A 26,833-nucleotide genomic window follows, 5' to 3' on the forward strand; every position below is an offset into this window, starting at 1 on the left:
AGGACAGCCAGGACTACACAGAGAAACCCTGTCTTGAACCCCCCAAAAGAAAAACAAAACAAACAAAAAACCAAAAATCTACCCCAAAACAAAACAAAACAACCAATGATGTGTTAAACAGAGAAATACTAACTGGAAACACAGCTGGGTCTCAACTGCCTCCAATCTGACCAGGGACTTTCTGGTGAGGGAAGTGGGGAAGCTCACTGTGTCCATGGTCTCAAAGGGATGTTCTTCCATTAAGACCCCAAGAACCTTAATAACCTTCATTCCCTCAATTGCTCATTTCCACCTCATTCTTTCCCTCTTCTCTTGAATTGTTTGATCTGTTCACTTTTTTATGCCACCTCAGACAATGAGTTTCAGGAGGGTCCTCTTCAATATAGATTAAAACCACTGGTGTCCCAGTGGGAAGGACTGTGTGCTGCCTTGGAGCCAGCCCTGAGTATTCACTGCCTCCGTGGAGGCCACTTTCATATACACTACTAATGAATGTGAGGACTGCCCTTTCCTCCATAACAATGCCATGGCCAGGCTCTTATAGCACTACTGCTGTCCTAGGCCTGGGTGGGTTTTAATAAGCATCCTTATCACATTTTGTGGGAGCCTATTCTGGCTGCACACTGGGATGGAGTTCATGCTTTCTCCTCTGGGATGGAGTTCATGCTTTCTCTTGAAAAGGGCAGTCCTTCAAGCACAGAGAAGGGTGTGGCCCACATGTTAATGCCTGGGGCAGCTGTCAGAACCACAAAACTGACTGCAGGGCCCAGGCAGTGCCATGGTTAGCTAGCTGTGACTGTAGCTATGCCAGTGAAGATGCACAGGCTCACTATTCTTTTTGAAAACAGAACCAGTTTTAGGATTTGGGATTTTTTTTTTAAAGCAAAGGCTGTACCTGTAAGTACTCAGGTTGTGGAGACCTCAAAAGAAAACAGGGTCAGTAAGCTTTTCATGAAGTTTGGATTTATGTAGAACCTTATGGAGTACAATAGAGACAATGTCAAGAAATAATTCCCCACCCCCCAGATATTTCCATATCTGGGTGAGGCTAATTCACAGAGATATTATATAGCATTTTGCTAATGTACTATTGATTATAACTGTACATAGGACTCAGGTTACCAAAAAATCCACTTCCTTTTTGTCTAAGGAAAATTTCTGACAGAAGGAGGACCTCAGGTAGAAAGCTCTGGAATGGTCTTGTTGAAATTAGCAGATGGCCAGAGAAACAGACAGGCTGGTTTGCTTTCCCTGAAGACCAGTGGGGTAATAATGTTTTAGGTAGCCATGTGACTGACTCAGATGGAAGGTTGGTTAGATCACAACAATCTCTATCTTTTTTTTCTTTAAGCAGTGTTCATTATTTTTATTAGTCAAGTTGGGTTGGGTAAAGCAAAATTAGTAGGAAATAATGCATTTTAGTCTATTTTTTCCCTTTTAAAGTTTTCTTGGGGGTCAATCTGGGAAATAGATCATCAACAGGTTTATTAAATATGAGGAGGGAAAGTTTGTCTAAGTCATTGAAGTATTGGTCAGTGAGTCAAATTACATTCTATCACCAGATTTAGAAGTCCATACTAAAAGGCAGAAGATTGGGATATGTGGCTTTTATGGCCTCTAACTCATAAATGGTAACTCAGATGCTTTGTGATGGAGTATTTAGAGACAGAGACACATGACCAAGACTGTCTAGCCTCCCCATGGATGAAATAAAGGCTTTACCAGCTTCCAGCTGTCAGTCAAAAGCAATAATGGAACAAGGTAGAATGTTCTTGTTTGGGGGTGAGCTCTTCTTGGGGAAGGGTTTCTTCTGCATATGTTGGGGCGTGTCTTAGAGCATTACACATAGTCAAACTTGGTAGGATGAGATTGTTCATCATCCTCTGTGCGGGCGCCTGCATCATATATCTTCTTGTTTCTGACATTGGACCCAAAGCCAGTGCTGGCCTTGAAGCCTCCAGGCTTGTAGGCAACATTTTGGCCAGAGGCGTGGTAAGACACGGCTTTGAAGCTGAAAGCAAAAGAAACAATTCATGAACACAGGTGTCTTAGTAGGAAGAACAACCTCTTCATTTCCTCTTGCTTGTCTCAGTTTCAAGAATTCCGTGTTCATAGAGACAGACGTGTGAGTCTTGATCAGACCACAATACTTAGTCACCATGTTCTGAGAGACATAAGCTATCTATGGTGGAGCAGAATTTCTTCCTTTTACGCCAAGCCTTCAAAGAGGAAAGGACATTTGGAGAGGGGAGGAAGACATTTAGGGAAGAGAAGAAGGGTGATAGAGAGGGTGATGGAATGCGTATGACATGAAAGCAGAAGTGGGGGGAGGGGACCAGTAAGGAGGGCGGGGAGATGGGGAGCATGTGGGATGAGGAGACAAGTAAGGAAAAATTGGACACATATATGAAAATGTCATGTTTCATGCAAACTTTAATTATTTAATTATTTGCTTGTTCTTGTTTTTCTTTCTTTTTTGAGGCAGTATCTCATGTAGCCTCTAACTTGCTGTGTAGATGAGGATGACCTTGAACTCCTGATTCTCACTGCCACCTCCTCCTCAATGCTGGCATTACAAGTGTCCACCTCCTTGGCTTTTGTTTGGTTTTGGGTCTAACCTAAAAAAATTAATAAAAATTTCTGTCGGTCTGTCTGATACATGTGCGTATTAGAGGTGGAATGAGACAGGTGCTATCGACTCTTGAGTTCCTTCCTTTAATTAAAAGGAAGGTGACAGTGTTCAATGGGACTTGATGAAGAATCACAGAATCTGTTGGCTGCAAAGTACCTATGTGTAACTTCTAATTTGCTTGTTTTATGGGCAAAGTATCTGAGGTTACTGTGGTGTGAACATGTGCCTCCAAAATTCACAGGAAAATTTAATCTCCAGTGTGATGGTGTTAAGAGATGGGCCTTTGGGGCAGTGGTGGCATGCAGTGTTTAATCCCAACACTCAGGAGGCAGAGGCAGGCAGATCTCTGAGTCCTAGGCCAGTTTGGTTTACAGAGCAAGTTCCAGGACAGCCAGGGCTACACAGAGAAATCCTGTCACGAAAAACCAAAACCAAACCAAACCAAACAAAAAAAGGGGATAGACCTTTGGAGACATGCTCAAGCCATGAGGCTGGTCAAAGCCCTCCTATTCCTTTTTCCACGTGAGCAACCTTCCTGTCCTTCAGAGAATGCAGGAAGGTGCTATCTTGGCAGTAGAGACTGGGCTCTCACAAGGCACTGATCCCAATGCCTTCATCTTGGACTTCTAGCTCTAGAGCTGTGATAAATACATTTTTATTGTTCATAAATTAGCTATCGTAGGGTTTTGTGCTGTAACAGTCCTAATATTCTGTCAGAGGCCGGGAGAGCAAAAATGACTTGCTGTAGTTACACGGTCCGTGAGTGATAGAATCACCACACAGTCCGTCTTTACTGATCCCAGGTCCTTTGCAAAAGGTTATTCTTGACAGCAGGGCTGTTGGTACTTTGGAGCAAATCCTTTGTGCTGAGGGATACTCTTGTGCATTGCTGGATGTCCACCCTGGGCACCTACCCACTAGAAACCAGATTTGCTTCCCCCTACCATCTTCAAAGCAATCAAATATTTTCAGGTGTTGCCTGAAAATAGTTCAGTTGGTAGAGATGCAAATATCTCTTCCAGAGAAGGATTACAGAGTTATGAAGCACTGGATCTAGAAGGAACTTAGAAGTATTGCCCTCACCCCACCCCCAATCTCAAAGAGTATCCATCTTGGACACTCCCAGTGGAATCTTGCTCTATTCTTCCGATTCTCCATAAAAGAGGAAGTTCGAAGAACCCATAGCCAATTATCACTCTTCCACGTACGTGGATCAGTTATTTTGGCTATAAAGTACATCTCAAGTGGATTTCTAGCTACAGTGTGTGGGGGTACTCACTTGCTTTCATCTGGTGTCAGGCCACGGCAGGCAATGCACATCATCACACCCCCAATTAGTGTGAGGCCTCCAGCAACCCACCCCACAAATAGAGCCGCACCGAAGGTGTACCTGAAGAAGGAGATGGGGTGAATACAATTGGCTAAACCCTCCAGGTTCTTTCCATTGCTTCCAGCCATCCTGTGCCCCTTATTTTCCTTTGGCCCCTCCTTCCTTTCTTCTGATCAATGAGTGAGCCTTCAAGACTTGGCAAGAAAAGTTTAAGAGTGATGGAGCTAGCCTCAAGTTGTTTCTGAGGGACTTTTGATCTTTTGAGTTTTCATAGTGGACCTTATCGAGGGTGGCATTGTATAGTGACTCTTCTCTAAGGGCCCAGGCATTAAATGCTTGATATTCAAGGTCCTATTGGGAGATGGTGGACTTTTAGGTGTTGTGACCTATAGAGGGTGGTTAGATAACTGAGGACGTGCTGTCAAAGGATGTGAGACTCCTGGTATTAAAATTGAGAAACTCCCAGGCAATCAGGAATGACTTGATCATCTACTTCCAGGTTGTTCTTATAATCAAGAGACTATGGGAGAGCCCTGGAATAATGGCAGCTTATGGGATCTCGTTCCTCCTCAGTCTTGAAACAAAGCAGAGACATGAATGGGCCCTGGAGTTCCAGAGTTAAATCATGACTGGTTGTACCATTGTGAATACCCTGTCTGTACTGCTTGTTGGGTGGCTGGAAAAATACCAGGTTCTTCTATGTAGAGGTAGTTATAGCACTCTCTGGAAACAAGACCTTCCTCCTTTGGGGTTTTGCTGATGTTTATTACTGAGCTACATCAATCTGATATTTGGACTAAACAAATATAGGTGTTGATATTGCTTTTCCATTAAACATCTTTTTTTTTTTTTCTGGGGCTGGAGAGATGACTCCATGGTTAAAAGCACTGGCTTTTCAATTCCCAACATCCACATGGCAGCTCAGAACAGTCCATGGGATATGACACCTTCTTCTGGCCTCCTCAGACACGGCACATATATAGCATATAGACATATAAGCAGGCAAACATAGAAAGGAATAAAATCTCAAAAATAAAAAATTATCCTTTCCTTTCAGGTATCAAATCATAGTGAGGTTTCATCTACAGCCCCTAGACCTTCATTGGAGTGGGGAGCTTGACTGTATCTCTTGCACTATGGCCTCTGCCTGGGCCACAGCAGGTGTTCAATATATTTGCTGGGTGAATGAATGAGTGAGAGAAAAAGGCAAAAGTACCAGTAGGAAATAGCCCTTTCCCTACCCACACTGGACTTTAGTCCTTTCTATTGGAGTTTTTCCCTGCTCCTGTCAAACTTCCATTATGGACTGTGGGTCTAAGTTGATGTTCATTTACATCTTGGGTTAACCAGGCCTATCTTTTTTGCCACCACAATGGAGCCTATGTAAGAATGCTAGATAAATGCTTCGAACTGTCACTGTATTTCAGTGCAAATGCCGGATCAGCCTCAAGTCATATCAGCAAGGGTATTTCATGAAAATGAAGTTTATGAATTTACAGATCATGGTTGAGTTATGATACGGCATGGTTGCCTCTGATAAATGCTTACTATTTCAGGCCCTGACAGTCACATTAGGCACATGTTTTAATCGTCCGGTTACAATAATCTCTGTGGATCGCCAGGAAGGCAACTAGGAGGTTACCTCGTCTGAACGGTCTGCACCATTCCACCCATGCCGCTGTACATGTTAGCTGTGGACATCCAGAAGTTGGTAACCAGCATGTTGGCAAACACTGACACACCAATAATTGCACAGACTCCTGTGGAAAAGAATAAGGACCAGGTTAACAGACCACAATGTTTCTGAGGCAGTTTATGTTGAAATGAGTTCAGATAAAAAGACTGTAGGGAATCCAGCCACTGACTGTTGAATTCCCTCCATCTGCTGGACAGTAAGCAAGGTGCTCATCTCACAACTAATTCTGGAAGGATTCATTGGGACTAAGGGTAAAGAAACCAAGCCCTAGGGGCTGCTCTTTAGTTACTGGCAAGCGCTTTCGCCTTAAAACCACTGTCTAGCATTTCACGAAGATGTGATTTAAGGACTCAGTCAGTGGCATGCTTGCTTTAGGGTTGACCCTCTACTATTGCAGTGTCAGGAGCAGCTGAGAGGGGCTTTAGAACTGGTTACAGTTCTGTGGAATGTAATTTGGCTTCCCCACACTCAGACCTTGGATCCCAGTGTGAAACACTCTGAGCTATGTTTAATAGTGGGGAGGGAACACTTTTCTTCTATCAGAATAATTTGTTCTAACATTCGCAGGTGCATGCTTGAGAGTGGGAGCCCGTGTTTACCTGAGACGATGAACAGGATCCCAGAGGTCAGCGTCATCTTGGCCTTGGCAGAATCATCCATGCTGCCAATCCGAATGCACTTCAGGGCAAAGACGGACACTAGAATGCCGAAGACGCCCAGAACAATGCCCACGATCATGAGGGCTCGGACTGCTTGCAACATGGCTGCAGAAGAAGGGGCATGACACAAGCAGGCACATAACTACACTGATTAGGTTTCATGTTGGCAAAACACAGCAACCCCAATTCACCAGTGCCGAACCTCCGAGGACTAGCAAGACCACAAACTGTGAACTTTGACATTGTGTAAAACATGGAATTGTGGGAAATGCAAAAAGGCACCACCTTTACTCCTCTGAGTGATGAAGGATAAGCGCACAGAAGTCCATAGAATGAGGGACTTACGGATGGAAGGCTGAGAGAACTCTGGGTATTTATTCTTATTTCAAAACTTGATAATCTGGTCCCAAAAAGGGATTGTATTTGTCTGAAGTGGCAATAAAATTTTTTATTGAGCTGACAAGAAACTCAACCCACGCATTATTCTGCTTATCTTTGCATAGGAATTGAAACCTTCATACAGCAGATACAAACTGTAGAGAAAGCCAGGTGGTTGTGGCAACACCTTTAATCCTAACACTTGGGAGGCAGAGGCAGGTGGATCTCTGTGAGTTTGAGGTTGGCATTCTCTACAGAGTGAGTTCCAGGACAGCCAGGACTACACAGATAAACCCTGTCTCAAAAAAATAAAACAAAACCCCCAAACAACCCCCCAAAACAAAGCAAAAATAAAACAAACAAACAAACAAAAAAACCAAACTGCAGGGAAACTCAGCACTGTCTGGCATGAAGAAATAATGGTACTGAAACTATATTAGAAATACTCTTATTTTTGTCCTTTTTCAAGAGCAGCTACTAAGGTCATGGTTTCAAATTACATAATGATCAGAATGTTAACATTACGCTTTTCAATAGTGTCCCCTTTCTAGGAATTGATTGCTTCTGTAGGACCAATCGGATCCTGCTATGGACCTCACCTGCAGATATGTCCAACATAGTTTGTAGTTTATCATTAAAATACAGCTACTTATTTTAACAGTCATTTACCGAGACCCCAACACTGGGGATGGGATATCAGTAGTGAACACTATGAAATGTTGAGAAACATTCTTCAAGCTTTCTAATTGCAAGCATAAAGAATTTTATAAGGAAGACATAGAGTCCCTGGTGTCTTCCAGTGGGCAAGTCTCCAAGTGGGGTCAGTCTGGTGGAGTTCAGCTGCTCAGCTATAATATATATACATATTACCATATGTTTCATACATAAAAACACCAGACACCAATTTGTTTTAGCCTTCAAGTATAGCTCCTTCCCTTCATCACAAAAATCCTGATGGAGTGGCCATGTCTTATATCAGCACTTTAAAAAATCTTTTAATTTTAAAAATCATAGGTTGATGTCCTGGCAAAATGCAAAATCACTTGTTTGAGTGTCACAGAAATGCCAAATTGCTATAAAAGTTTATAATTGTTTTTTTCTCAATTTAGGAAGCAGAACTGTTCAGATGGAAAGCAAACAGCTTGTGGGGCAGACTGAACCACGGGCCCATTTGAGTTATCTATCAACCTTGACATTTCAGGCTAACAACCTGTCTCTTGATCACAATGACTTAATCCAGCATGGGCATATGACTGGAACCTGGCAAATGAGACCCTCATGTGAGATGTTTGTACTTTGGACACAAATCACTTTCTCTCTTAAGGGGTGTGATGCATGGTCCAGGAGCTCCAGGGCTCCCATCAGGTGGAGAAGCTGCCACATAATGACAAGAAGGTGGAAGTCAAGAGAGAGGTACAGAGTTCTGAGAAAGTTTGAGTTGTGGATTCCAGCTACTCAGGAGGGCTAAATATGTAGGGAGACACTGTAACCACGCCTCCTAAGGGCTGGCTACTGGTGTGCCTAACCATGCCTGTTAGGGTGTGGTCAAGGTGAGGTCAGGATGACACATGATAGGTTCTTAAGGGGCTGCAAGGCACATGGGGGCCCTCCTCTCTAGCCTGCCTGCCTTGCTGTCCCTGGCACACTCTGGCTTACGTTTGGCTGGTGTTTATCTGAATAAAGATATCTTAACCTTATGGACTATCGATCGGCTCTCGTTATATAAATACCTTCTTTTCTTGGGAATCTAGGAGTTACCCTGACATCATTAAAAAATAACATACTTTGAGCTAATTCATGTTGAGACTGTTAATTCAAATCAGGTAATTCTAAATTATGCAAGACATTTTCATCAGTGTTTTTCTTTAAAGCCTAATTGTTGATGGACAGTTTCCAAAGCATGACCAAAGAATTGCTAAGGGTCCTTGCTGATGGGAGCGTCCTCTCATGTGAAGTCACAGCCACAGGCACCACATCCCACACTGCAGTTTCAGAGAATGGATAGAAAGATCGTTTTTCTCTTGTTTGAAACCACTGAAATGGTGTCCTAGTTATAGAAGCAGTAAATGATCATTATGAACATTTCCGAGTTTGCAGGAACCTCCCAAAGACTCTTTAGCTCACTTCTTGGGGCAGCTAACAGCAGCATCTTGGTGAGCAGTTTTTCTGGGAAGCATTTACTTTTAGAGAAGACAAACAAAGCCAAACTGAGGGCTACACTACTGCTTAGACCCCAGGCACCAAATCAGGAGCCAGCTACAGATGTAGACTTATAGGCCCTAATGATGAGGGGGGTCACCTGAAAGAGATGTCATTCTTAGCTTCAGTGAGACCAGTTAATAATGTCCAGGTGAAATTCAAATTGGGGAATAGAAAAAAAAAAACAGCAGAAATACTTCCTGGTACCTTCTAGCCACACCTCTTCGCTGGCTGAGATGAGATATCCCAGACTCTAGCTCAACATTACAGACCACCATCTACTTTGTTCTGATTCGTATCTCCCTCAGGACCTTGAGATTCTTTTGGAAAGGGAAACTGTTGATGGAGGCAGGTGATAGAAAGTGGGTGGACACGTGTACCATCCATAACGATCCTGGGGAGTCAAGGTGATCTGAGCTTCCCTTTCAGCCTGAAGTGACTACTATTTGGAATCCAAACTCTTCTCCATAGACAGGAAAATTACCTGGAGCCATAGGCTTTATCAAGTGAGAACACATGAGTCAGCAGGCTCTGTGGTCTGATTCCCCACACCAAAGGTGTGACTGCAGCATTCTTTCCAGTGAATAATTAGCCATATCAGCCAGAAGGGAGGGCAAGACTCAGGGTTGATAGAAACAAACAGCAAGGTTGGAACTCAGCCTTCCCGCCCTGTTGCAAAATATCCCATTCAGTAAAGCAGCTGTGGACTGACGGGTGAGGGGTACCAAGGTGTGGGTCTCAACCCTGGTTGCCCCTGAGCATGCTTGGGCTCCTTTATAGAAATGACAATGATAAAACATCATTCCCAGCCTTTCATTTAGTAAGATTTTTAGTGTGACGCTAGTTCTGTAGGGTGGTTCAAGGAGGAGAGTACCCAGAACTGCCAGTGCTGAGCTGGCATCAGAGTAGCGCTGGGAAGACACTTCACTGGGAACCAAAGGCCTCCTATGGGTGGGGGCTTGGAGAAGCAGGATGAGAACACACAATTTTAGGTAGCTGGGGCTCAGACTGGAGGCAGGAAGAGCTGGAGGGGGAGTCCACATAGGGAAGTCTGTGGCTGACCTCAGAGGGGATGCTATAGAACAAAGCAGACCTGGTTTCTCCAAAGAGCTCAAAGAACCATTAGGAAGGCCCTTGTGTCTCTGAAATTCTGCCACACTGTGATGCCAGCTGAGTGTCCCTGGGCAAGTCATTTGACTTCAGATGATGTTCCCTTCACTCTGGAGTGAGATACAGATTTCTCTTGCAGAGAGATGTCATGAGATCAGGCACCACTTGGTATCCAAATAAAATCAAGCTAGGGTTGATACATAATTGATTTCCTCTATTTCCATAACAGAACCACGTCTCTGGAAGCTCCACATGGCTTTGGCTTGTACAAACTATACATGAACATGTGATAAAACTGCCGAGTGTGTGATTTCGATGAGCAAAAGAAGATGGCTGAGAAGAGGGTGGCTGGACCTAGTGGCACCAGGGAGGGTTAAAAGTACAAAGGGGGACACCCAGGATTGTGCCAGCAATGAACAGAGGACCCAAATAAATTTAATTCCTATTACAAGAGTATAAATAGTACAAAGAGGTGGAGTCTTGAGACAAGGGTTCAGTCCTTAGGAATGACAGTAGGTCTTACCAAAAGGGTCATGGAAGTCTGGCTGTACCTGTTGACCCTTCCTTCCCTTTCAGAATGTGAGAACAGAGCAAAAGCTAACATCTCAAGAGAAGCAGACCTGCCATCACTGTGACCTTGGACTTTCCAGCTTCCAGAGCTGTGGGAAATAAGCAGTGGAGCTGTTGTGCATTAACTTCCCAGTCTAAGGTCCTTTTGTTACAGCATTTTGTCAGTCTTTCAGATGAGACTCAGCTCTATAACTCTAGCAATATGCCTCCCCTCCAGGAAACGATTCTGTACCCTGACAAGACCAGCGCTGATATGCCACATTGTGGTGGTTGGCTCTGCCATTGAGACCAGGACCACCACAGCTGCAAGCTGAGCAAGCATTCTGGTTCTTTTGGGGGCCATTTTAATTTATTATTATTATTATTATTATTATTATTATTATTATTTTTATTAGATGGGGTTTCATTGTGTGTACCTGGCTGTCCTGGAACTCACCCTGTAGACCAGGCTGGCCTCGAACTCAGAGATCCACCTGCTTGTCTGCCTCCCAGCTGCTAGGATTAATGGTGTGTGCCACCGTTCTTAAGCCTCAGCCTTTCTCCTTGAGAAACCAGGGCAAGTGGCCTCATTTCAGCCTAAGTTACAGGTCCTCATAAGCTTTATAGACATGGGCTCACCTCCCTGTGGTATCTCCTTCACGTGTGATGATGTATAAGCACTGAAATGTTTGTCCTTATAGTTAAAGGCATGCTGTAACCCCCCTCCCCACCACCCACCCAGGCCCCTCCAGCCTCTACCTGTTTGAAGGAGGGGAAACAGCTCGTTTAAAAAACACGAGGCTCTGCCAGTCCCCAGCTCAACTTTATGACTAATGGAATCATTCACCTCTTAGGGCCAGGCTTTTCCCTCAGTTACTGAGAATAGGCCTGCTGGTTTCACATGACCACGAGCATTAGACTTCACGAGAAAACATTCAGCCAAGGGCAAAAAAAAAAAAAAAATGAGCAGGACAACTTAGAAAAGATGCTTCAGAATAGTCATATTTTTTTTCCCTGTAGATTTTGGGGTTCAGTGTAGGTTGGTTGAAACCACTCATTCTGTGTCTATAAATGTGGTTGATGGGAAAGTCTCCAGTTGCCCAGTGGTGGTTGACTTTACACAGTGATACAGAAGGGAGGAGCTGAAACTTCTCAGATGGAACACCCCCACACCCCTGCCGATTCTTAGTGCCTGCTGTGAGGCTGAGAAATACTGAAGGACCCCGGACACAGATGTGACAGGGATGGGGAAAAGAAGAACAGCACCCTCAGTTATCATTACTTTGGATGCTTTGGGCGGTGGAGCCACAATGATAATTTAACAATGCCAACAGCCAGATCTCATGACTAGGCTGCCCAGCTCCATACATACATGCCATACAGTGTGGTGTCTTAGAGGTGGGGAAAAATTAGGTGTGATATGAGGGCCCAAGATATCCCCAACATACTGGCCTCTAGCTCTAGGGCTCACCACTACCCCAAAGGTGGTCCAAATGTTTGCAAATGCATTAAGCAAACAGTATCTGACTGTAATGTCTTCATGGCAGCAGCGGCAGTGGCAGTGGCAGTGGCAGTGGCATGAGTTGGTAGAAGTTTGCTTTCTCTCTGCTCTGCTTGCTGACTGACCTTTGCTTTGCTGTTCCACTGTCTCCAGGAAGGAACAGAGGCCATACTCAGATCACCCTCTGGATAAATGGGACACTATTCTGCACAGCTAATTTTGATACAAAAGGGACATGGATGATATATCCTTTCTGCTTCTTGTACTCAAGACCAGACCCCTTTCTCTTGAGGTCTCAAAAGTTCATTCCCAGCTGGAAGTAGAAACAGGCCAGGCAGGTGGAAAGGGCAGTTTAGAAAAGCCATTCAGACTTGTGACCATCTTCTCTCCGTGTGATTTTTGGCCATACTCTATTTCTTTCCTCTCAGAGACTCAGGAATAAATCTGTACATATTTCCCTGTAGGAGAGTCTAGGTGCAGCCCAACATATGGCCACCCCCTCTACTTCTGGGTACTATACGCTGTTTGTACTGGAACACAGCAAGAGGCAATCAGCTACTGGGTGCACAGAGCTGGTGATGTGAAGTGTTGTCACCATCACCTCTTCTCTCCCTGTCCTGTTTGTAGGAGACTCCATACAGCTTGAGTTGAATTAAATTGTTCTATGATTGTAAGTACCAAATGGGCATGAAAAAAATTTCTCAAGAGATTAAGTGAAGATTTTGCAAGAAAGGAGCTTGCACGAGGGAAGAATTGGATAACTGACAGTGATTTACTAACTAAAAGTGTGATTGGTGTCTGTCGTGATTCTCTATGAACACTTCCAGGTTTCTGTTTCTCGTGTTCTGTGTCAGAGTTAAGCCACCCACACCATCTCTCTACTGCTTCCACATTGTCTCTGTTTCATCCACCACTGAGGAGTCTTCTCTCCTCTTCCCTGGCTTCTTGTCCACGCAGCTCTTTCAGAGGACAAAGTCTCTGTGCTTTGCATTCTGGTTGGTAAATGCTCCCTCCGAGCCTTCAGAAGTGTCCACGGACCCCTTCCACTTCCTGAATGGAAACCCCATCTCCTTATGTTGTTGACTTTAGATGATCTTCACGCCCATTCCTTCAGTCAGCCAAATCTAAGTCACAAAAGTCTGGCAATTGCAATTTATAGTCACCCTTGCTGAAGAGACCAGTGCCTCCTAAGTCCACACTGTATTCCATGGCCACTGCTAAGCCATGTTTCTCCTGGTTTTCATGGGAATCCTGTTGCTATTACCCAGACCTTTGGGGGAATCTGTGTAACTACTGGAGATTCCTCTGCCCCAACACTCATTCCCATGATGGCTCAGCCTAGCCTGCGAGTCAGTATGGAATAGCAACCCCACTGCACATTGCCTGTGTGGGCGGATGCAGTGTAGTGTGAGAGATGCAGACAGGCAGCTGAGGGTCTTCTGGCCACAAACTTATCAACAGAGAGAAGACCAACTGCACCCATTAGCGCTGAGCACATTGCTATGGGACCTTACATTTATCTTCCCAGTCCTTGGTGTTAGTATTTAGGCATTTGTACTGGCCTGCCTTTGGGGTTCTGACAAGATACACCCTTGGCTGCTGCCACTAAGAGCACCACCTGTGCCTAGTCAATATGTTCCCTTTTAAAAGGGCTCTGCCCAGTTCTCACCTCTCTCTCTCTCTCTCTCTCTCTCTCTCTCTCTCTCTCTCTCTCTCTCTGTTCCTTTCTCACTCTACCCCTCTTTCCTCTTTCTCACTGCTCCTGTCCCCAGAGGCTTTTCTCCCCCAGTCCCCTTTCCCCTTTTTATGATTCTTTTCCTTTAATAAAAAATTCTGTTGCATGGCATCTTTCTTTCTTGAGCCTCTTTTTTAAAAAAATTACAACACTTGGAATGTGGTTTCTACCAGTGCACTGCATCCTAAAACTGTTCCAGCATAGCCCAGGACCTCCTCTCCTTTTGAGGGTTTAAAATATCTCAGCACTTTTTTATGGAGGTAACTGGGCTTCCTACCTAAAAGCTGTCTGTCTGGCCTGATGTGGAATGAAGGTACTGCCACATTTCCCTTCCGTCCATCTACTTTTTTGGGGAAGAAGCTTGTGCCTTAGCTCCATGGCTGTGTTTACACTCATGTGATATTAAGTCCTGAGGAATTTTTTTTTTCTTCCCAGAAACTCTTCAAACCCTTCCTCCTTCTGGATTCCTGGCCACTCCCATCAGATGTCTGCTCTCTGAAACCATACTCCTGTATCAGACAACATATTGCACCCAGAGGAATATAGCAATATTTATTGCACTTCTATTGGTTTTGACCATTGTGCAGTTGAGGAATTACCTGCTTTGCAAAACTGAAGTCTCAGTGGAGAGCAGCTGCCCAGCAAGCACTAAGCCCTGGCTTAGGTTCCATGTCCAATAAAGCAAGACCCGAAAGCAACTAACAAACAAAATGATGAGGAAGAAAACAAAGGTGATGAGTGGGAGGTCAGAGAGGTGGGCAGACTGTAGCCTGGACAGTTCCTGCCCAAAGAACCTTTGCTGCTGAGCTGTTCGGTGCTGACCAAATAGCGGTAAGGCCCCCACACCTCCCACCTTCCAGGGTCCTATGTCTAGTTCTAGCCAATGCTTTCTGAGTGGAGGTGACACACATCCCTTTCAGGCTGATGTGTTTAAGAGCTCCTATGCTTCCTTTACAACTTTCTCTTGCCTCAGCTTCTATGAATAGCCTATCTATAATCTTTTTTTTTAACCTATGGGTTTCAGGTGGGCAGGTAGCAAACTTACATTGTGTGAAGCCACTGAATTGTGTAGTGTGGTTGTTGCAGCAGCTAGCATCAACTAATCTGACTAACAGTTCCTGATGCTCTCGTTCAGGCTATACAGTAAGTATGCAGAAGTTTATCAATAACAAGACCGGGTGATCACGTGACTATTTCAGAAGGAGGAACAGCTTATTTTCTACACATGAAACACAACAGCAAAAGCATAGTACAAAAGAAAATCAACCTTCTGTCTTTTGGGAGAGGAAACTTCTTTCTTATCTGTAATTTTTTGTGTATATGTAAATGGCTTGCAAAAACATGGAAATAAATTTTTATTATTCAGTTCAACCTATTTCGCCAACGAGGTGCTGAATAGCCTCCCTATCAAGCCCAATGTTCAGAACTGGGAGGAGACTCTCGCTCCGTGTTCAGCACAGAGCTGAATGAAACAAATGTATAAGTAATGACATTAATGATTTAAAGTTCAGACCCAGACACCCTCCTCACCCCAGAATAATCATTTTCTTCCTGGTGCTGCTAACACCCGTGTAAAAGGACCATCAAATCCACTGCCTTTTCATTGATACTTTGACACACTTATGTCTCCTGAACGGGGATTCACAGGTGCCCACAAGGCCAGTTTTGTGTTGTGTCCTCTGAGATCTGCAGGAAATGCTTCTCAGCTTCATGAACAGTGTCAAAAGGGGTTGAGGAGTTCAGTGCTGTGCGCATTTGCTTGGGCTGTTCTGGTTTGTGGAATCCTATTAAATGTGAAGATGTGGGGAAGCTTCAGATAAGGTTTGTGGAAAGGGTAGTTGTGGTGGTGAGAGGGAATGTTCTGGGCAGCTGGGTCAGAGAACACTAAGAGGAGAGGGGGAAGAAAGGGGTGGGGGCAGCAGCCGTAGGAAGAGAGAGCAGGGAAGGAAGGAGGGGGTATGGAAAGGCTCCTGGATTGGACTGTCATGTCTCCTCACTAATCAATCAGGAAATAGAGAATCATGGGAATTGCCTGGGTTGTGACACGTGTAGGAAACTGGGGAGTGGGAACTGGTGGTTGGAAGGATCACCCCAACTTCGTGCTGTGCTCACAGGAGCAGGTCATTCAGGGCAAAGGATGGAAACCAGGCTGAGGAAGGCGATGCGTTTGTCTAAAAGTGGTGGAAAAAAGTCATCTTCTAATTTGGTTGTCAGTCAGTGACTAGGAAGGAGGCAGAACTTGACAATGGTTCGAAATGAGAAGACATTTTCCAGGGGAGGAGGGCAGGAACCCAGGGCAGCAGGAGGGGTGAAGGATGTGAGGTGAGGGCGGGATCCACAGGGCAGGGTCCTAGACAGGAGGGCAAAAGAGCCTGGGTGGAAGATGAGTTTTGTGGAGCTACAGGAGACAGAGGAGAGACGCTCAGGGCGTTGAAGGAAAGGATCCCAGTGTGGGACAGGAGTGAAGGTGCTGCAATGGGGTTGAGCCGCATGAGAGTGGGTGGAGATGTTTGGAAGGCCCAAAGCAGAAATTGTGATAGAATATGCGTCAGGGTGTTTGATGGGTGCCAGGAAGAGGGCAGTGAGCATGGGACAGATGCCTTGGGGAAATGTGAATACGGTCTCAGTCTTTTTCTCTCCATCTGATAGTTAGCATGGGTGTGACTAGCCATGCAGCAATCCAGGTTTTGCATGGCCTCCCCATGACTGGTCCCTTCAACCTAGCACAATCTCTCAGCCTCTTTCTCTCTCCTCTGGCCATTTCTTCCTCCTTTCCTCCCTATTCAGGTCTCTCCTCGAGTCAGTCACCATGATAGCCCTGAGATGATTGGCTTCCCAAAGCAGAGTACACCATGACACTTGGCCTCCACTCCTTTCTCAAAACGAAGATGAATTCTTTGAATTGCTTCTTTACAGTTCCACCCCAAGGACTCCACAACCTCTTTACAACTTGTAAATTTGTTTCATCGCTCTCTTTACAGGGGGCTTGTTTCAGAGAATCAAAGCCACCTTCATACCCTTGCTGGCTGTTTTTGTTAAGTACAAATTGAGTTCGTAAACTATCAAGGATGCAAAGTCCCTATGATGCTTGAAATAATTACCTGTGTTAGAAGCAAAAGTCAACTTCATCTTCAAAGGTGAAATGGTGTCATGTATTTATAGCCTACATTGTTATAATATTATATCCTGACAGCTCCGGTTTTTAGGGCAAGTATACCAGATATTTTCATCACAAATGCAGAAGAAGAAAATCATAATTTAATGATAATGATGTTTTTACTCGCCACAGAGGCTCCGATTAAAAAAAAAAAACCTTTAATGGAATTGAAAATACAATTGAAGTCGCTCTCAATAAATTTCTCTGTCTATAACAAAATGCCACCCCTTTCCCTACTCATGCATATGACGCAGAAGTGAGTCTCATGCTTACCAAAGCAAGCCGTTTATGTTCTCCTTAAGTAATAAGGTTCAAATTAGCCATCACCAGCATGTCCTTACATGAGAGCCATTCTCTTTGGCTGGCCTGTGGGTTCTCACATTTCTTGTGTGGCTACTGCCTCCTTTGATGCAGGGCCAACTTCTCTTATTCACACCTTTTAGTGGGAGCCAGGGCTGCCACAGCTCAGTCGTGGGAGTCCTTGAAGGCACACAGCCCCTCAGCCTCTGCTGCCCCTCTATCACCTCGCCTACCTGGAAGGCCCAGGATGGTGAAGTATGGCCGGCACTCGGTGAACCCTGAGCTCTGTTGCACACAACTCCTCCAGAGCCCTTCATACTGGAACACGGAGGTGACTGGGTTGTCGTACAGGTCCTGGGTGCTCCACATGTCCATCACGGTGGCAGCTATGCAGCCAGCCAGACCCAGGAGGGACAGGAGGAGCCCCACCACCTGGCACGTGGTGGTGGCCATGGCTTCAGCTGCTGGTCCCGGGCCGCCAAGAGCAAGTCACCACCCTCCTGCTGGGAAGGTGTGTGGCCTGGCTGGCCGAAGGGAGGTCTCCTAATCAGAAGCTCCCCTCAGGGCAGTATTTGCTCACACTGTTTTCCTTAGATAGTTCAGTTTCACTCTTACTTCAAGGGCATATTTTTTTCATTTGTTGGGGAAGCAGCCCCAAGAGGCACTTGTCTGGTTGAGCTTCACAGCCAGGGTGGTTGGAACGCCAGGCAGGCTGAGTGGACAGAAGGACTCTCCTCTCGTCTGGGCCCTACCGGCTCTGCCTCTACCCAGAATGCACCATCTAGGGGGAAAGAGTTTGTCCTGTCCCATGAGAGCGTGAGGAGAGATCACTAAGTCTGACCTGAATTATAATAAAACATCCCTGGGATGCACCCATTGGCTCTATCATAAGTCAGACGGTCATACATTCTCCTCGCACTCCGTGTTCCCACCTCAGATGGAGAGGACGACTGATACTGTTTCATTTGTAAAGAGGAGAGTTCCAGTCTAGTACTCCCTCTCTATCAACGGGAAGCCAGGTTCCCTTGATCCATGGGTATTTGGACTGCCTCAGGAGAGACGAGAGACAGAGACAGAGAGACAGAGACAGAGGCAGAGAGAGACAGACAGAGAAGAGAGACAGAGACGAGAGAGAGAGAGAGAGAGAGAGAGAGAGAGAGAGAGAGAGAGAGGAGAGGGAAAGGGAGAAGGAGAGGGAGAGGGAGAGGGAGAGAGAGATATTACTCTGAAGGCTGAAGGAAGGGCCAGGCTGGCTTGAATATCTGACCTGGCCCACTGAGAGGTTGAGGAACTGCTCCACACACTGCCCCCAGCTCTGTGTGTTTAGTGATTTGGCCTTTGTAGGTCAGTTTCTTCATTTGTAGCATGATAGAGAACTATAGAGAACATTCCAGAGCCCATTCTGTTCTCACCAACTTCCACGTGTTGTAGAAAAGTTTTCACCACAGTCGGCGAATTTCTCAGAGGCTGTACGATCAAGAAGAGAAAAACCTGACTGAAAAGGCCAAAGCTGGGCTTTTGCACCACAAAGACATTTCGCTGGAGAACTTATCAGCCTGTTGCCTATGCAGGTTCTGAATGCTTGGCCTCTGAATTCAGAGACGTTTTAATTAGAACTTCTCAGGGTCCTGAAACACACAGACAGACAGACACATAGAAACCCCAATGACGCGGCCGCCATCGGAGAGGAGCAGCCATGGCCCTGCGCTATCCCATGGCCCTGCGCCTCAACAAGGGCCACAAGGTGACGAAGAACAGAACGTCAGCAAGCCGAGGCACAGCCGGCGCCGCGGGCGCCTCACCAAACACACCAAGTTCGTGCGGGACATGATCCGGGAGGTGTGCGGCTTCGCAGGACAAGCGCGCTTAAGTTCATCAAGAAGCGGGTGGGCACTCACATCCGCGCCAAGAGGAAGCGCCGCGAGGAGCTGAGCAAAGTGCTGGCGGCCATGCGGAAGACGGCAGCCAAGGACTGACGCCCCTAACCCCATAAACGCTGCTGCCGGCGGGGGGGGGGATGGACAAAATAATCACACACACACACACACACACACACACACACACACACACACACACACACACACACACACACACACACACACACACACACAATGTCACATCCCTGCTCCCAGTCTCTAGCCATGGCAAGTTCTCTAGGAAGCCAGCCCATATTTCAAAGGATATCTTGGATACACTCAGCCCCAGCTCCCAAGGCTTTATCCCCATAAACACAAAAATGGTTAATGTGGATGGTCTTCCCCTAATGTGAATGGAGGCATCTTTGCTTGATTGCACACCACTTCCTGTGGTTGCTATTTACAGAGAATGAAGCATGAACCAGAAAAAAACCCTAATCAGGGAATAGGCCAGATTCATATGACAAATGAGACGTACTGATGGCTGAGTGTCCCTGAGCTGAGCTCCTAGGCCGAGTCAACTATAAATGATACTGGTTTCTGCTGGTGGACCAAGATAGATCTATTGAATTGAGGAATGCCAGTGGTATGATTTCAGAATTATTCTGGCATTGCTGGGGGCATTGTCAGCCTTGGTTCCACCAGAGGACACGTTTGTGATTCCCACAGAGCTCCATGAGTTTGGTTTTCAACTATCTGGTTTATCACTTCCTTCTCCTAAACATTGGATGTAATGCCACCAAAATAACAAGTTGAAAACAAAAAAATAGATTATGTACTCTCCTTTGTGTCAGTTTCTCTCCTAGTTTCTCTCTGATGTTTTACAGTAAGTTTCAAAGTGGGGGGGGGCGCTGTAATATGCTTTCTTTCTAGGTTGAAATGTGGCAATGAAATTTTTGTTTTTGGAAAAGAAAAAAATTAAATTTAAGTGATAAACTAAAACTAACTCTACCTACACAGAACTCTGAATAAAAAGAGAGAAATTACATATCTACACACTTCAGGGGATATGCTTAAAACACACAGAAGGTGGATTTTTTCACTTTCTGCAGTGGTTTCTATACTCTAAACAAGTGATCACTGCTTTACCCATCTCTGTCAGAGAGCAAATGTGGAGGAAAATCTGATTCCTTGTTTGTGGCAACAGGTGTTGTTAAATGGATTGTGTATCCCTGTGTTAACCCTGGCCGGATTCTGTTTGCAGTGATAACTTTGGTACAACTTTGTTTAATAACCTCTAGAATGGAGCAAGATGTTTCTCTGCCGTCCTCGGGGGAAATCACCCCGTTCAGCTTAAACACAGCTCCGTGTCACTTCAGCCTGTGGTTTCCTAGGAGCTGCTACCATTTTTGCCAACACCATAGAAATTACCCTTCCTGTTTTTTTTTTTTAACCTTTTCAGCTACAACAGCAACTGAGTAATACATCAAAAATGAATCCAAAGAGCAATGAAAATAATATAGGTAGAGTCCCACTTGACTACCACATTTTCTCTTCATAATAAATTTTGGTGGCTATGCTTATGGGATAGATTAAAGGTGCCACGATCTGAAGAGTGAGGGCTTTCCACTGTCTTCCCTCTATATGAAATGGCTGAACATAAAAAAAAATATTATAGGTAGATATCAGTTGAAATTGCTAGAAGAATGATTGACACATTTATTAATTTAAAAAAGCTACCACATTGAATATTTCTAATGATTCTAAAAGTGTTTGGTGCTTGTAAAAGAAGACTGGGAGGCATTTTAACAAATCACTTATTTTTAAACTCTAGACAAACTATTTTCACTAATATAGATAAACTCCAGACTTTTTCTTATCAATTCTTTGTATGGATAAATTTACATGGTCAAGAAATTATGTTATTGATAGTTTGCTCTTTCCACTTAGTTTTGTTTTTGTCATCAAACTCTTATAAGTGTGGCTGGGTTTATGTTGAGGTCTTTGATTCCTTCCAGAGGACCTGGGTTCAATTTTTAGCACCTACATGGTGGTTCACAAATGTCTGTCACTCCAGTTTCAGGGGATTTGATACTCTGCAAGCACACAGTGCACAGAAATACATGCAGGAAAAACACCCACACATATAACATAAAACAAAACAGAAAATAAAGTTCCATATCCTCGCCTCCATTGTGAAATGAATGTTATACATGATCATTTGTTTTAGTGTATATCTCCTTGCCCACTGAGTTTTAGCACTTAAAAGTTTATTTATTATTGTGGTGTGTGTGTGTGTGTGTGTGTGTGTGTGTGTGTGTGTGTGTACATACATGGTTCCATTTTGGTGGTCAGAGGACTTACAGGAGTCAATTCTCTTCTTTTAGCTTGAGACCCAGGGCTTGAACTCAGGTCAGCAATACTTGCACAGTAAGCACTTTTGCCCCCTGAGCCATGCTACTGGCCCCGAAGCCCTGAATGTTTGGGTTTTGTTTTTTTCTTTAAAAAACTAGAAAATGTATGGGTTGGGTGTGATGGAGCATACCTATAAGTGGGGGTAGGGGTGGAGGCAGGTGCGCTGTGAGTTCAAGACCAGTATGGTTTACAAAGCAAGTTCTAAGCCAGTCAGAGCTACACAGTGAGACCCTGTCTCAAGAACCTCACAAGAACATCAGTGAAATACTCATGAAGCATTGTTTTTCTTTCTTAAATTGGCAGTCTGCACTGTTTGTTAATCTATTTGCTAGCACATAAAATTGATCTTTTACTATCAATTTGTGTGAACTACTTGTTAATTGTAGTAATACATTGCAGTAAGTATAACAAACATGCTTTTGATTGGTTATTGGGTTTTTAGCTTCATTTGTAGTTTTGAAAAAAAATACAATGTATTTTATTTAATGGGTTTTCCACTATCTGGCAGATAAAATGTGCTCAATAAGTAGTTGTTGAATGATGTAGTCAAATGAATTTATTTTTCCTTTATACTTTCCAACATTGTTTTCATCCTTAGAGAAATATTTTCCATGTAGGAGGTAAAAACATTAAAAATTATTTTGTAATTAAGAAATATTTACCAAGTAGTTATGTATTTTTCTTCCCATAAAACCCACTCAGTAATTTCTGCAGTACTTTTTGAATAGCCTTCCTTTCCTCCAGTGTTATGTAAAACCTCCTGGACCTCACGTTAAAACCACAATTGTGTCTTTCTCATTTTAGATTTTCTTCTGCTAATCTGTTCCTCCTTGTGGCGAAACACAACTTTAATAATAATCAAAGTGTTAAAATTGGTTTGAATATCTGGTAAAGTTAGGCCATCATTCATTGTTCTTAAACAAGAACAGTCAAACATTTCTCATTTGCATCACCTTATTGATAAGCACATTGTTAAAAATATTAAACTGTAAGCCATTAAATGAATATATTAATGTAATATAAAATGTATACTAATATATATTGATTTCTTAAAATAATACCCAGCACACAACAAGGACTGAAACATCCACCGTTTTGTAACATTCTCACCAGGAATCTGAAGAACTTAAGAAATGTCTCTTGGCAAGACCTTTCCTACTCCTTCAGCTTGACTCTTGTCAACTGTTCGTGGGTGTTACTCACTAAGGATTATTGCTTATCACTGCTCTTTTTGGCCCCCTCCTTCCCTAACCCCTAACATACAGAACCTTGTGTTCAGTCCATTTTCCCATACCACACTGTCTTTTCTCAGATAGGGGTCTCTCTGTCTGGAAAACCCTTTTCCTCTCTGTCTTCTTTTGTTTCTTTCTTTCAGAAATGAATTGTTTTTAATGTAACCCCATGAAATAGATCACCAAAGGTATGACTATACAAATTTAATACATATGACCCAAACTTTTAAAAATAATGACATGCAAAGGATAAAAAGGACTATTAAAGTAGTTGTAGGTTAAGCATTTTTCATTATGATAGTCATTTTTCATTAATTGAATTTATTCTTTGACATTTTCATATATATGAGACAAACAGATCTTTACAACTTTGAGGCCAGTCTGGAGTTTCCAGATCAGCCAAGGCCACATAGTGAGATCCTGTTTCAAAAACCAAAACAACAACAACAACAACAACCACAAATGAGTTGCATTCTGTTTACTCTCCCTGTCTCCATCCCTGTCACCACTTCCTACAAACTTCTTTGCCACATCAATGTCTTTGTTCTGTTTTGTGCCCTTTTAACGAGTAGCTCATACACGTATCTTTCCTCTGTGGTCTCTGATGCTTTGTATAAGTCACTTGCTATACACTGCGATTTCTTACCAGAGACAACCCCTCAACCCCAAGGGTATTTGGAAATGTCAGGGAACATTTTTGGTAGTGACAAATAGACTTAGGAAACAATGCTGTTTCCATCTAATGAGTAAAATATCCTAAACCTCACAGGATGACCCTCAAGAGAAATACATACCCATAGGTGTTGAGAAACCCCACATGATAACGCTCTGTTTACTGACTGTCTCTAGATTTTCAAGCACCATGATAATTATGTTACCCACACCTGGAAAGCTCAGAAAATGTTCATCAAATAAATAAGTAGATAAATATTTTTCCTAATGCCACAATTTCTATGCCATGATTTAGTATCCTATGATTTACATTTGTGAGAGGAAACCAAGGGGCTTTTTGTTTTTCCTTCTCCCAAGAAGGAACCTTGTCTACACCCAGTCATTTTGGAACAGGTTGACCTCTGGCTGTGAGCCTAGTGAAATGCCTCTTTTTCTAGGAAGGCAATTGGTGGTCCAATGCCTAGAGTTCTTCTGGAGAAGTTCTCAAACTGTGGGTCCCAACCCCTTGGGTCAAATGACTCTTTCACAGGGAACACCTAAGACCATCAGGAGATACATTATGATTCATAACAGTAACAAAATTACAGTTATGAAGTAGCAATGAAAATAACTTTATGGTTGGGGGTCACCACAACATGAAGAACCATATTAAAGTTTGCAGCATTGGGAAGGTTGAGGACCGCTGGTCTGGAGGGTTGTGTTGTGAACAACTGTTTCTTGTTGAGCCTGGGAATCTATATTTGCATTCCCAGCAGAAAGTAGTTGCTTTCATCTCAAGGACAATGAAAAAGAAACTCAAACAGTCATGTCCTGGGTTATCTGGCTCACTACACATAGTTTCTGTTTTTGCTGATCCCAATATTCTTACCAGGGTTAGCCAACTGATACCCTCTATTGCTAATGAGCAACATGGCTGGAGGCACCTTTCCTCATTCAGTCGTACAGGGCTCCAAGCTTGAAGGTTGTGCCTGGCAGTCTATCTATTGGTGCTGCCTGCAGGGCACATCCCACTTTTGCACATACCCAATTGCAGCAATTACAAACCGAAAAACAGAGTAAAGAACTTTCTCCATCTAATTCCAGAAATAACCATGTTGATGTAGCCATTGGAGCTAGATTTCAGGAATGCCATGGTAGCCTTTCCTCAGATGAACAAGCCAACTACAAGGAAGCACCAGGTCTCAGACATCTTATGGCCACATTTTGTAAAACAAACCCATTCAAACAGGGGCTTTGCATCAACAGTTGGGATCACTCCATACACAGATAGTGAACCCATGAAGGGACAAATCTCCATATAACTGCCATCTTCTCTTGCCTCCTTTTCTGGGTGTCTAAGTCTTCACCCTGTGGTCCAATGCAAGTACCCCCTGGGGAAATCCCCATGCTGTTTCTGATCCTTCTTACAATATCCAACTTAGACCAATTCCCTTAGTAAGACTTGTATGTATATCTATGGAAGGAACGAATAAGCAAAGCTAAAATGACATGTTTACTCATTTTCTTACTTGATTGTATGAGTGAAAAACACTTTTAATATTCTCTTGTGATTTGAAGTTCTCTTCAAGTTGAAATAACCAATCCACCAAGCAAAACAAAACAAGACATAAACAAACATAACAAACAAACAACCCTTCCCCCTCAAATCAAAAAAACAAAAGACCCTACAATCTTGTATGGTTAACATGCAAATCTGGGGAAGGGGTTTGGCTACCTACAACACCTTTCCCTCATGAAGAATTCATTCGTTAGGTGCTGGGAGGTTCTGGAGTCTTGTTCCTTGAAACTAGTACTGAGGTCAGGCACCTCAAGCACAGGCCTATCCAATGCACTGCTGAGACCCCTGTCTCTTCCTTCAGGTCTTTCCCATGGCCCAATTTCTATTCTTGCTATTAGCTTTAGAGTTCCTGGAAATGGAGGCCAGGCACAGCAGACCTGTGTATAGAGTCTGTCCAGGACCTATTTGGTCTCTGACTCAGCAAGTAGACTCTTTGATCTATAAGGAGAAAGTGGCAAGAGTCTAGGTCTCCTGAGTCCTGCTCTTAGGGGTAATTGAGTCTCTTCCATTGCTCACATAAGAGTAATTAGAAAAAAATGTGTCCTTGGGGGAACCAGACACCAATGGACTAAAGGAACATAAGTGCCAACAGCTTCAGAAAGTTCCTCTCCCTATACTTCTATTTCAACTACAGTGACGATGGCTATTGCTCTTGTCAAAATTGAATCTTAGCTTTTCTCACTTCTTGGTCCCTCTCCTGGGGTCTCAGGTACAGGCTGCTGCCTCTTCTCTACCACCATCCAATCTACAAGCCAGACACCTGGTCCTTACCTGGCAACCCCAGCAGGGTGAAGTAGCCTCGGCACTCCGTGAAACCAGAACTCTCTCGGACACAAGAACGCCATAGCCCTTGGTAGTTGAATACAGCCGTCACTGGGTTGTTGTATAAGTCCTGGGTGCTCCACTGGTCCATACAAGTGGCTGCAATGATGCCTGCAAACCCGATCAGTGAAACCACAAACCCCAAGCCTTGACAGGCAGTAACAGACATGATGGAGAAGAGTGTCCACACAAACTCGTAGGACAAAAGACAGATAGGTTCTGAGGGCACCTAGTGTAGGGATGGCGTTTTCTCAGAGACGCTGGTGCACACGTCACAAATGGACCGTGTAATGGAGGGGGGACTCACCAGTGCCACCTGGGCTTGCCTTGCTTCTTTATCTCCCCGAGCGAGATAATTTCCACAACATGGTACCAAGAGCCATTTGTTTTCCACCATGTGTACACTCTACTCACTGTTTGCCTTTGAAGGGAGTTTCTTTTCTGATTAGCCAGGTTCTCCTCTGTAGAGGGTGAGCAACTGCTGGGATGGCTGCTTAGGAGGTGTGGTATGTAGGTCAGGAGGGCCTTTCAGAGGCTGAGCCATAAAACCTTGAAGATGCAGGGTCTCATCGACCCTTCAAGGGAGGACATCGAGCTTCTTCCAGTACTTCCTAGGGTACTGTCACCTTAATTAAAAAACTTCGGCTAGATATATTGAAATAGCATTGATTCTCATTCATCATGGTCATTATGTTAAAAGAATCACAATATTGAATTAGTAAATTCTGATACATTGTCTGTAGGGAAAATATACTGTTCGGTTATTGTGAACCTCTGGTCACATTTTTATCATCAACAGATACCTTTATTTTATGTGTACCTCTATTTAATGATGCCTATTTTAACATACATATTTGATTCATTAGCATTGAAATTATAGTCAGTAGTATAATTCATGCCTACAATCTCTCATAGGTATTTTCTTCATGGGAATGTAGTACCCTACTCATGCTTATAAACAGCAGAAAGAACTTTCACACTGATATGGCAATCATTTTAAACAGCAAAACCACCAGGAAGTGAAAAAAATGA

The 26,833-nt window shown here is 43.9% G+C and overlaps 1 protein-coding gene, 1 non-coding gene and 1 pseudogene across 3 annotated transcripts; 2 read left to right on the plus strand and 1 right to left on the minus strand.

The window, feature by feature from the left end:
* Window positions 1-1,839: 1,839 nt before the first annotated feature.
* Cldn18 (claudin 18) lies at window positions 1,840-25,970 on the minus strand. Of its 2 annotated transcripts, none has more exons than XM_027414291.2 (5): window positions 25,751-25,970; window positions 6,258-6,422; window positions 5,605-5,722; window positions 3,912-4,022; window positions 1,840-2,011 (listed from the first exon to the last, which is right to left on the minus strand). In XM_027414291.2, exons 1-5 carry the CDS (start codon window positions 25,968-25,970, stop codon window positions 1,840-1,842), a joined length of 786 nt encoding a protein of 261 aa, XP_027270092.1. The 2 variants fall into 2 exon arrangements, with proteins under 2 accessions (XP_027270092.1, XP_027270091.1); XM_027414290.2 differs by lacking the exon at window positions 25,751-25,970 and adding an exon at window positions 17,480-17,699.
* LOC107980141 lies at window positions 18,927-19,222 on the plus strand (annotated as a pseudogene).
* On the plus strand, window positions 20,630-20,769 carry LOC113835537. Its single transcript, XR_003485164.1, has one exon. It is a non-coding gene; the product is annotated as a small nucleolar RNA SNORA29 (small nucleolar RNA).
* Window positions 25,971-26,833: the final 863 nt, after the last annotated feature.

Source organism: Cricetulus griseus, chromosome 4, assembly GCF_003668045.3.
Source record: "Cricetulus griseus strain 17A/GY chromosome 4, alternate assembly CriGri-PICRH-1.0, whole genome shotgun sequence".
Taxonomy (NCBI): Eukaryota; Metazoa; Chordata; class Mammalia; order Rodentia; family Cricetidae; genus Cricetulus; species Cricetulus griseus.